This window comes from Epargyreus clarus, unplaced genomic scaffold, assembly GCF_041222505.1.
Source record: "Epargyreus clarus isolate Ecla_fem2 unplaced genomic scaffold, WU_Ecla_fem_2.2 ptg000005l, whole genome shotgun sequence".
In the NCBI taxonomy this organism is placed as follows: Eukaryota; Metazoa; Arthropoda; class Insecta; order Lepidoptera; family Hesperiidae; genus Epargyreus; species Epargyreus clarus.
This window is the reverse complement of record NW_027332213.1, coordinates 2,375,076-2,387,083: the sequence shown is the minus strand read 5'-3', so window position 1 is coordinate 2,387,083 and position 12,008 is coordinate 2,375,076. Positions and strand designations below refer to the sequence as shown.

The following is a 12,008-nucleotide window of genomic DNA, read 5'->3' as shown; positions in this document are numbered from 1 at the left end:
GGTGTCGTGGGAGCGACGTAGGGTTATGTGGGATTCTTACCGCACTAAAACCCCCCCGGTGGCCGTCCTCGGCGCTGCGTAGAGAGCTCCGGGATCTCCAAAGGAACGCAACCGGAGCACCACCTTCGTACTTAAGACATTATATTTTGTTCCCCCAGAGCGGAAGAAGAGCGTTCGTCTCGTCTGCGTTCGGAGTTAGTGTCTGTGCGCGAGGAGTTAAACAAGGCGGCACTGAGCCGCGACCTGCTGGACCAGCAGAAACTCGAGGCCGACTCTATACTGGCGCATCTCGAGAAGAACAGGAGTAAGCTATCTATTGACGTCATTTTTGTTATAACCAAAAAGTTAAGTTTATATGACGAAAGTGGTCAAGAAGCAATAAACAAAGAAACATACATCTTTATATACAGGGTGAATTTTTAAAACGGGCCTTCAGGGCCAAATCCGAAACTATAAGGATTAGCGAAAAATGCTGAAAGGAGTTACGAGGCCGATTTTGATAAAAACTAAAACTGCATCATTACTTTTTTAAAATAACTTTTTCCCTAGCCGGGAATCGAACGAGTTCATTTTGAAAAAAAAATACACCCTCTATATTATTCCACTATCTGATAGTGTTGTTGATTTTTTAATAAAAATAGGTAAGACCAATTTTCGACAAATGGCACCACTGTCATTCCAATGCAGGTACAAATTGTCCGGTTTATGTATGGCATATTATTTCTTTAAAATGCGGGCGAAGCCGCGGGCACCACTAGTGTATGCTATAAAAATTTTACCCTCCACAATTGAGTAAACATAAAATTACCATTGAATTTTCACCTGAAGTTATACATTGCTAGCCCTGAGGGTTGAGTTATTTTTTTATTAGTCAAGGTTTCTTTCAAATAATAAATTATTTATTCGATGTTTCTAAAGCCTATTTCACCTTTTTTACAGGCGAGCTGGAAATAGAGCTGGAGCGGACTATTCTAGAACGTGGCGACTTACAAGACCTTGTCGAGAAGTTGCAGTCTGCACTGAGGAACTTGGAGAGTGATAAGAAGAAGCTTCTAGAAGATGTTAAGCATGTAAGTTTATAATTAGCATATATAGAAATGTTTCTTTTAGTGGAATTGATCATGTTCTCTGTTTTAAAACGGTTTTAAAACATTAATTGTATTTTATTTTTTGGATTACTGATTACAGCGCGGCAGTGATTCATTCTTGTCCAATTCGGCAGTATTAAAATCTGACCTTTTCAAACGGTATCTTTACAAACAGGATTTATTTTAATCTGTATTTTAGTTTTTCTATCTTATTGCAAATGTAAAATGATGTAAAAATATTTTATAATAATTATTTGTCTATTTTCTTTCGCGATATTAACATTCTTTGTAGTGCTACTTAGCGCACACAGACACATACATAAGTCGACTGACGCCTAGAAAAAAAAATAAGAAACATAACACGTGTCTCATTTCTTCTACAACATGATATTTAAACTTAAAATATGTTTTATAATAACTCATATTTATAACGCAGTTAGAAGATGAAAAGTCAACGCTATCCAGCCAGTCATCAGACCAGCAGGGTGACCTGAACTCGCTGCGCAAGGAGCTGCTGGCCGCGGAGCAGAACCGCATGGAGCTGGAGGCGGACAAGGCCTCGCTGTACGAGAAGATCAAGTTCCTCGAGAGCGAGCGCGAGAAGGTGGAGATGGAGCTGCGGCAGGTCATGAGGTTGGTGAATAGGCAAATGTTGGGGCCAATGGTTGGTATAGTTAAGATTTTGAAATATTAATAATGTGTAGTAGGAAGCGGAATTGAGGAGTGGTCTTTGTGGCTAATATCAAAGTTAGAGCTAACAATTCAACAGTCCAAAAAATCTAAATAGAAGTAAATTACTGGTGCGCTTAAATCGTAAACCGCTTTTAATCGCTGGTGCGAAAATCTTAATAACTGAACTGAATTCATTGTTTTTACGTTTTGTACTATTGACCGTACTATAATTCAATTGTAAAAAAGTATTCCAATAGGAAATAAATAAAAAAAAAACAGTCACACACTAATATATTTAGACGCATTTGTTTAAAATCAATTATATTTTTTAAATGTACATTCTTCATAAAAAAATAACTCAAATTTTCAGAGAGCGCGGTGAACTCAGCTCTCAACTAACGGCTATGGCGCGTAAAAAGGACACGCTCAACGAGGAGATAATCCGCCTGCAACAACGTCTCGAGCAGGCCAACGAGACCATCGGCAGGCTGAACAGGACCGTCGACGATCATGTTAAGGACGGGGAGGAAAAACAGGTAAATATATGCATAATTGAAGATAGGTTTTTATGCACATTGAAAATAGAAAAAGACAAATTATACATTATATTAATGTTAATCAATTAAAAACATATTATTCAGGTAATTGACACTATGCTTATGCATGTACATTAAGATATTATGACATAATTTACACTTCATTTAATAAGGAAAATTTAAGACGAAATTAATAGTAGCTATGTAAAACATTAAAGGTCTATGTGCAGAGCCAGCTATTAAAAAAGTATGTTGTAACGAGATTCAACTGAAGGTGGGAGATACGAAATGTTAGACGATAGGTACTTGCGTAGAAAAGCGTATATAACAGCGGCGTAAAGCGGACTGTCGCGGCGAACGGGGGAACGAGCGAACGCGACTCGCTGGAGACGTCCGTAAAGGCGCGAGCGAACCGATGTAATATAAGGCCGCGTTACAATGTATAATTCATATCAATTGTTAGCTGGTGAATTTACATAGATTACAATACTATTTTAATAAAATTATTTTAGGCTCCACATATAACTTAGATATCCCCATGTGTACCTTAGGCTGCCGATACTAACTTTCCGCTTACTCCCCCAGATCCTGATAGACAGCCTGGAGAAGGACAAGCAGCACCTGCAGGAGCAGCTGGCGGGCGTTCGCTCGGAGAAGGATGCGCTGGAAGCGGTGCTGTTCGACACGGCCAACATGCTGGAGGACGCGGACGGCAAGCGCGCCAAGCTGGAGCACGAGCTGCAGGACACGCTCGTGCAGCAGGAGAACTACAAGGGTATGTTATATTTACTTGTTTTAAGAGATAAATAAAAAAATATAATGTGATCATCTATGTTCTATAAGGAACTTTAACCCTATGACAGACAAGTCTGTCGGTCTGTCTATCACAAAGCTCTATGTCTGGAAGTAACATAAATTATAATATTATGGTGATAGAAAATATCATTGCATACTAAAATAATCGGTGGGTGCATCTAAATCTGTAATATAATGGACTGTTAAAAATATTTGTTTGGATTTAGTTATTTGATGTTATTTAATGTACATTTACTTTGTGTTTAATGTGAATACAGATTTTCTTATACCTATACAATATACAATAAAGGTCCCAATATATCTCCTTGCACAACACCACACTACATACAAATTATTATCAGGAAGTTAATTAATACTAATAATGTGGATCACCAGGTCAAATAGCCCGCCTGACGAAAGACCTGGAGAACAGCGAGAAAAAGCTCCGCGAGACGAAGAACAACATGTCGCAGCAGTCCGGCAAGAAGGAGGCCGAGTACCAGCAGATCATCACCAACATGAACCGCACCACCACGCAGAACATCACTAAACTTAAGGAGGAGAAGGTATAGTACCACTTTATGTCTGTAATAATAAAGGTATGTCTTTTATATTATATTTACTTCTTTTAAGCAATGAGTTAAAAAAACAAGGTTCTTAATGCATGAGGATTTTTTTGATCTAGAGATATGTCTATCTCTAGGTCAAGTATATAGATGTGCATAAAGATTTGCTAGGGCATTTGGAATTCAGTAGATAAATGTTGAAGATAAATTTCACACAAATGATGATTTATAGACAAATCCAATAACTCAGCAAGGTAACAACAAGGATAACCTGTAAAATGTCTATGCCTTGCATTAAGTATACGTTCAGTTACATTATCTATTGATCTTGTTTGTGCCACAGATCTTAAAATAATACTTTATTACAAGTGGTGTTTATGATAATGTATTCTTCTATGAATATTTACAGGAACAACTCCGCCAATCGCTCGAGCAGAAGCTAAGCCAAACGATAGCGACGCTGACGAGCGAGAGGGAAGCATTGGAAGCTGGTGCGAGGGAGCGAGAGAAAAAACTACTGGCCATCCGCGATCAGTTGGTACTGCAGCACGACGAGGCGATGCTGCGCGCTGAGAATGATAAGCAACAGGCTTTGCTGATGGGTAAGGAGTTTTAAACATTTTAGTATTACTCTTGATATAAATAAATATTTTAGTTCTTTGATTTTTTTGTACGATCGACTTAAAAAGCATATTCCAAGAATTGTTATAATATAGGTGTAGCAGACGAGCATGCAGTCCACCTGGTAAGTGGCTACTGCCGCCCGTGGATATCTGCAATCAATCCCAGATAGGATTAGATATTCCTATCTAAGGTCGGCCACAGATGCGCCGCTACCCCTGAGGACTAAGCTGGAACGCCTCGGAAAAGTCTGTCTCCCTTACCACACCCTTCAAACCGGAACATAGCAGCGCCTAACACTGCTGCATTAGGTAGAAATAGTTGTGAATAAATTGAAAAATGTCCACATCTGTCTCCAGTTTTCTGTATTACCATGAATATAAAGATATTATTTTATGTACCATGAATATAAAGATATTCATAGTAATACAGAAAACTGGAGACAGATGTGGACATTTTTCAATTTATTCACAACTATTTCTACCTTCGTCTTTACGAAGACCTGTTTCTTTGCCAAAGAAGTAGTAAATAAACACGCAGTCCATTTGAAAACAAGCGGCTACTGTCATGAAATCTGTAATCAACTTCGGTTATCTATGGCGTCGCTACAAACTCATCATTAACATTTTCCTTTCTGATGATCGAAAGCGAACTGTTTACATTTTTTTATTTTTTATTTATTACATTTTTTTATTTTTACATAAGAAATCAATGTCACGACCAATGGTCAACATCACGCAACTTTAAAACCAGTTATACTCCCCAGCTCACCAGGAGCATCAAGCGTTACTAGAACGTCTGGAGGAGATGAAGCGGGCGCTTGACTGCGAGCAGGGCAAGCTGGAGCGCGTGCGGCGGGATGCACAGGCCCGGGCCGACCAGGACAGGTCATCCATCGCCCAGCTCAAGGACGATTTGGCTGCGCTGAAGACCAGGCTCGAGGAGGCTAAGTGAGTCAATATCACGTAAGCAGCCCAATAACAGCACCAGGTGCAGCTGGAGCAGTCGGGGCAGGATACACAGGCGAAGGGTGATCACAATAGAGTTGGTAGTGTCCGGCTGAGGTGCGATCTGGCGGAGTTTAAACGCGGCTTGAAGAAACTAAGTAAGTAGTTTCTTAAGCAGCACATACTAACACAGCCTAATAGGGTTGTTGGAGTGGTTGGAGGAGATGAAGCGTAGTCTGGACTGTGAGCAGGGCAAGCTGGAGCGTGTGCGGCGGGACGCGCAGGCCCGGGCCGACCAGGACAGGGCATCCATTGCCCAGTTCAAGAACGACCTGGCCGTGCTGAAGACCAGACTCTAGGAGGCTAAGTACGTCAATATTACGTAAGCAGCCCAACAACAGCACCAGGTGCTATTGGAGCAGCTGGAGCAGCCGGGGCAGGATATACAAGCGAAGGGTGATCACAATAGAGTTGGTAGTGTCCGGCTGAGGGGTGATCTGCTTGCGTTTAAACGCAGCTTGAAGAAGCTGAGTAAGTAGTTTCTTAAGCAGCACATACTAACACAGCCTAATAGGGTTGATGGGGTGGCTGGGGGGATGAAGCGTAGTCTGGACTACGATCAGGGCAAGCTGCAGCGTGTGAGGCGAGATGCTCAGGCCCGGGCCGACCAGGACAGGGCCGCTATCGCCCAGCTGAAGGACGACCTGGCCGCGCTGTAGACCAGGCTTGAGGAAGCTAAGTGTTTTTTTTTTTATATAATATAGGAGTAGCAGACGAGCATGCAGTCCACCTGATTGTAAGTAGCTACTGCCGCCCATGGACATCTGTAATCAACCCCAGATAGGATTAGATATTCCTACCTGAGGTTGGCCACAGGTGCGCCGCTACCCCTGAGGACTAAGCTGGCACGCCTCGGAAAAGTCTGTCTCCCTTACCACACCCTTCAAACCGAAACACAGTAGCGCCTTACACTGCTGTTATTAGGTAGAAGTAGGTGTGGCGGTGGTGCCGTCGGAGTCGAACCACAAAAGGGTTCTACCACCCTTAAAGTCACTTGTTTCTTTAAAATCACATTCACTCACAACCCAACAGCAACATTCGGTCTCCTCTTAGAAAAACGGCTAATTTCAAAAAATCAATAATGCGTCATTCGAATCTCCTACACCATCAATCATGGGATCAATTTTAAACTAGAAGGATTACTGCTTCTAAGCATCATCTCTTAATTTTTTTAATGACGTAACATTAAAATTTGAATGCTAAAAGTCGATAATAGCGTCAGATTTTGTTAACAATTTCAAATTTGTTTCCAGAGCGGTGGCGGAAGATGAGTGCGCTCGCTTCGAGAACAGAATAAAGGAGCTACACCTAGAAAAGGAGGCGTGCAACCGGGAGTGCCAGGAGACGCGGGCGCAGCTGTCGCTGGTGGAGGACAAGTACGACGCCACGTATGTACAGCTGCAGGAGACCATCAGGAAGTTGAAAGAACGTGAGTATTGCAGATAGATTATTGAACTAAAAAAATATTGGATGAAATAGTGATTTATAGCAAGTCATAAAAATACTTTTAAAAAAATCTTTTTTTTTTACTGTGAACGATATATTATTACATAATTTAATATTTGAAGGATTTTTGTTTTCAAAGTGTCACAGATCTTATATTTTTTTACTGTGGTTAAAATTGCACTTGGTATTAAATTATTATTTGTTCTTTGTCATGGGTTTTAATACCATTTAGCGCTGAAATATATCTTTGAAATCTATAACGTACGATACGATTAAATGTGGGCCGTTATAGACTTAATGGAGTATTTACTTTATGAATTAAATATATATTGAGTTATTTTAGAACTTAAAAATCCTTATTAGATGTAATATATCGTTGCGTACACTTTTTCATGAAAATTAAATTATTATAATACTAAATTCGTCCTAATTAATTTCGCATACATTTATCAAATCTAAAATGTTTATCCCCAGTGGAGAACGAGTCGGAGAGTCTCCGCAAGGAGCTGTCGGACTGTCGCCGACAGCTCAGCAACTGCACGGCGGAGCGCGACAAGTACAACGGCGCGTGCCGCGACCTGCGCGAGCACGTGAAGCGCGCCGAGCACGAGCGCAGGGACGCCGCGCGGGCACGCGACGAGGCCTATCATAAGATCGCTGGTGGGTGTTGGTGGTGGGGTGGTAGTGAATTGAATGTTAGGTTAGCGAATGGGTGTTGATTTTGGTTAAAATAAATGAAAAAAATGTTTAAAGAAACATATTTTTGTAGAATTCAAAATATATGGTTGCACAACAACTCTAAAATTGATCTGATTTTTGTTATATCAACTCAAAAAAAATGAAAATTGTAATCATTGCAAGTTACTAAAAAAAATATGTACCACTGTTGCAATAGCATTTATATAAAACGTGTTATTTGGCAAGCAATATTGGGTAACAATCGCCTCGCCATCGTAGCTTTTTCTCATTTTATAATAACATCTTGATCACACGTTATTTTGCATAGAATCTACGTCGATTCATGTTTAGCAAATTGACTCAAACAATTTCATATTCGATAACTAGGTTTAGAAGAAAATCGTACGACACTCGAGCTGGAGTTATCACGTGTGCAAAACGTCCTGAAGGAGGCGGAGTCGGGTGGCGAGCACGCCGAGCGCTCGTTGCGAGCCACTGAAGCGCAACTGAAGCGGGAGCGAGCGGCCTTGGAACAAGCTCAGCATGATATTAAGGAGTTGCAATCCAGGTAAGTCGATACTAACCTAGAAACTTTATGTTCACCAGTCATTTTAATGAGAAATGCAAGGGAAGGTGTCATATAATCAATATCTCAATTCAATTATCACTAATGCTAAAAAATAATCGCGGTTATAATATTTATTTAACTTCGTAATGTCGTGATTTTTATAATATCTGTACCAGTGTGATTTGTATTTCTTATGTTATAGTGCCACCAACTTTTCTGTTCAGTAGACAAATCTGGAACTAAAACAAAGCCGACCGCCATTTTGAAATGTTATTCCGCTGTCAATTCTTTGAAGTGTGAGTGCTCTTTGTTTTTCGATTCGAATATAATTGTAATAAGTGATTAAAAATGCCTAAGCCTCTCAAAAGTGATGCACGGGTCATTATTTTAAAGGTTTTAGATTTCATGAGGGAAGAAAAACGCCTGCTAGCTCCGAAAATACCGTTTGAGAAAGTGACAGAACGCGTCGCAGCTGCGACAGGTTAGTGTTGCTATGAAGTGTTGATAGTTAATTAATAGAAAGTCCCGCGTAAATATTTCAGTTATTTTATTTTACTTAGTTAAAGTGTCACTGAGTATTTTTGGTAGTAAATGTTTTTTTATACTTCATGTATTTATATTTTTGCTACAGGAGTAAGCGAACGATTTGTTTACAAGCTCATTAATGAAAAGAAAAAAGCTGAAGAAAGTAATGACAAACTATCTACTCCCGGTAAGAATAGAGAAAGAAAAACAGGAAAATTGGACATTGATGATTTTGACATTGGCGTCATACGGAGAAAAATTCATGAATTTTATTCATTTAGGAAAGAAATTCCGACTATACCAAAATTATTAAACATACTTAGAGAAGAAATTGATTTCTCTGCAAAACGTGAAACACTTAGAAAACTGCTGCATAAAATAGGATTTCGTTTTAAAAAAACTAAAACAAATAGAAAAGTGCTATGTGAGCGTAATGACATAACTGCGTGGAGGGCTGCATACTTACAAAAAATTCGTGAGAATGAGTCTGGAGAAAAAAAAACCATCGTTTATTTAGATGAGACCTATATACACTCATCTCACTCAACTGATAAATGTTGGCAAGGCCCAGATGTTGAAGGTGATTTGGAGCCAGTATCAAAAGGGAATAGGTGGATTATAGTTCATGCAGGAGGCGAAGAAGGTTTTGTAGAGAATGCTCTTCTTGTGTTTAAATCAAACACTAAGAGCGGTGACTACCATGATGAAATGAATAATGATAATTTTAAAAGATGGACTATTAAGAAATTGCTGCCGAACCTGCATAAGCATATTCTTATAGTGATGGACAATGCCCCCTATCACAGCATTTGTGTTAATAAATGTCCCAATTCAAACCACACTAAGGCTGTCATGCAATTGTGGCTGAGGGAGAGAAATATAGAATTTTCTGAGCAAATGACGAAACCTCAACTGCAAGAATTAATAAAGCGTAATAAACCAGCTCCTGAATATGAAATAGATAATCTATTAAAAAGTCATGGCCATTCTGTTCTCAGGTTACCGCCATACCACTGTGATTTGAACCCAATCGAGATGGTTTGGAGTTCAATGAAGAGAAATGTCGCTGAGCGAAATGTTGGTAAATCTAGTGCTGAAATGCCCCAGCTAATTCAGAATGCATTCGATAAAATAACAAAAGAAGAGTGGAAAAACCATTGTCACCACGTAAAAAGAATTGAAGAAAAATACAGGAACAATGATGGATATTTAGAAGAACCATTCATTATTAAGTTGCATAGTGATAGCGAAAGCGATTCAAGTGACTCTGATGACGAATTATGTAAATCACTTGGCACAGGCATCTCAGGCGCATCGTCATTATTTCGCTCAGGGATGTCTGGTGTGGAGCCCCTCGAAGTTAGAGATCATGACCATAATTATTTTTATAAAATATAAATTTTATTTTTATAAAATATAAATAATTATAGTTAATAATTCTGGACTTTTTATTTTTCCTGTCCTAGAATATCATTTAAGAATTAAAATTTGACATTATTAACCTAATTCTTTTTTTTAGGATGTTTACGAAGGTTATTTATCTTTTTAAATATTTTTTACATATTTTATCTAGTAAAAATCATAGGTCTCAAAGTTGTTGAGCTCCCTCTTCAGTAGGCAAATATAATTATATGGTAACATTGGACGCTGCACTAGCGACCCTGTCAACTGAACAGATAAGTTGGTGGCACTATAAATGAATTTTATGCGAATGACAAATAAATGTCTTAAACCGGGTATAACATTTCACAGATTGCAAAATGAGAGTGAAGAGCGTGAGCGGTGTGCCAGCGAAGCGGCGACGGCGAAACGACATGGTGCAGAGTTGGAGGCCATGTTGGGCGCCGCGCGCGCGGACCTCGCCGCGGCCCGCCAGCGCGGTGCAGAGCTTGAGGAGGCATGCCGCGCCAGGGACCAGGTTTGATGCCCGTCTTGATTCAAATAATAATGGTGGAATATGCAATCCGTTTGAGGTTTACTACCGTATATTCATGCCTGTAACCGACCCCGTACGATAATAATAATTCTAGTTTAAAAACTAAAACCACGCTAAAATCGCTCAAGGAATATTGTTAATTCTGATGAGGAGAATGGAATAAAATTATTTTAATCGTGTATTGTCATCAAATCTTGATAATTGTTGAAAATTTTAAATTAATCGGACCGTTCAAAATGGATAAAAATCGAGCTCAAAGATTCCGTTACCTACAGGTCAAGCTAATAAAAGCGTGGTAAAAAGCAACGAGTGTTACATAAGATCGTCAATTTTGCTATATAAAACTTTGTGGAAATAGATGTAGACTACTTAGAATTATTTTTTGCTTTTAACTTTGTTTATTTAATTGCAATATATTTACAGGAGCTGGTATTACGTTTAGAAGATTGCCGCTCCAAGGAACGTCGATTGGAAGAGCTGAAGCATAACTTGGAAGTGTGTCTTGCTGATGCCACCCAACAGATACAAGAATTGAAGGTACACACACACACACATACTTGCACATGGATCATATTGAAGAATAGCCAGATTTTTTTCATCTAATCTATAGTTTGCCAAAAGTTTTAATTTTATTATTTGCCAGTCGTAAATAGTTGAAGGAGTAAGTACAAAACGTGAGTTACTTCCAGACCCGTTTAGGAGCTAGCGAGAGCCGCTCCCGCGCGACAGAGGCGTCTCTATCGCAGTGCGAGGCGGCGCGGCGCGAGGCGGAGACGCGGCTGAGCTCCGTAGCGGGGGCGTTACGTCGCGTGTGCGGCGTGCAACCCGACGGCAGTGTGCAGCCCGCCGCGAGGCGACGACTGGCTAGTCCGGCGCGACGGTACAGTCCGCATAGAGGTACGTTGAACGCTAGACCCGTATGAATGTGAGAGTGTCGACGCTACAGTGTGAGGCGGCGCGGTGCGCGGCGGAGACCCGGCTGAGCTCTGTGGTGGGCGCGTTACAGCGTTGAGTTCCTCGTTCAGTGCGAGACGGCACAGCGTGAGCCAAAGATGTGAGCTCAGGGAGTACGGCGCATACCCAGAGCTAGTAAGGATTAACTATCATGTAACGTACAGCCCGCATAGAGGCACCTTACATAATATTATAAACATAATTTTAATTTTGTGTTATACTTCAATAACGCTACATTTACCCAAATATCAAAAAATAAAAAATAAACTCAGGATGAGCCTATGACAAACGAAAGATCTATTTAAAATTAATAGCGTATTTTAATAATTACTTTGTTTTCAAGGTCGTGACCACTCCGAAGACCGCAACGAGATCATAGACGTGGACCCTGAAGCTATCAAGAAGGGCATGCGTAACTTGATGCATGAAGTGTGCCAAATTGAACGGGAGAGGGTATGTATTTTTCGTGTCGAATAAAAAAATTAACTTAGAGACGGGAATGAACGGAACAATAAAATAAAAAAAGGCTTTGAAAATATTTGATGAAAAATTACTAATTTAGTATACTTTTTAAATATTTGTAGAATTCTCGAGAGTTTCTGTTTAGGATAGCTTT

The 12,008-nt window shown here is 40.0% G+C and overlaps 1 protein-coding gene across 1 annotated transcript in view; it reads left to right on the top strand.

Annotated features, from left to right (window-relative positions):
- Positions 1-12,008, top strand: part of Root (ciliary rootlet coiled-coil, rootletin) — a 57,627-nt gene that overhangs the window by 28,314 nt on the left and 17,305 nt on the right. The window contains exons 13-27 of the mRNA XM_073093698.1: positions 159-304; positions 940-1,070; positions 1,525-1,721; positions 2,131-2,296; positions 2,882-3,071; positions 3,488-3,657; positions 4,067-4,259; positions 5,045-5,228; positions 6,539-6,714; positions 7,206-7,391; positions 7,797-7,977; positions 10,255-10,420; positions 10,862-10,975; positions 11,128-11,335; positions 11,736-11,845. Coding sequence (XP_072949799.1) covers positions 159-304; positions 940-1,070; positions 1,525-1,721; positions 2,131-2,296; positions 2,882-3,071; positions 3,488-3,657; positions 4,067-4,259; positions 5,045-5,228; positions 6,539-6,714; positions 7,206-7,391; positions 7,797-7,977; positions 10,255-10,420; positions 10,862-10,975; positions 11,128-11,335; positions 11,736-11,845 — 2,518 coding nt within the window. The remainder of the gene's footprint in view (positions 1-158; positions 305-939; positions 1,071-1,524; positions 1,722-2,130; positions 2,297-2,881; positions 3,072-3,487; positions 3,658-4,066; positions 4,260-5,044; positions 5,229-6,538; positions 6,715-7,205; positions 7,392-7,796; positions 7,978-10,254; positions 10,421-10,861; positions 10,976-11,127; positions 11,336-11,735; positions 11,846-12,008) is intronic.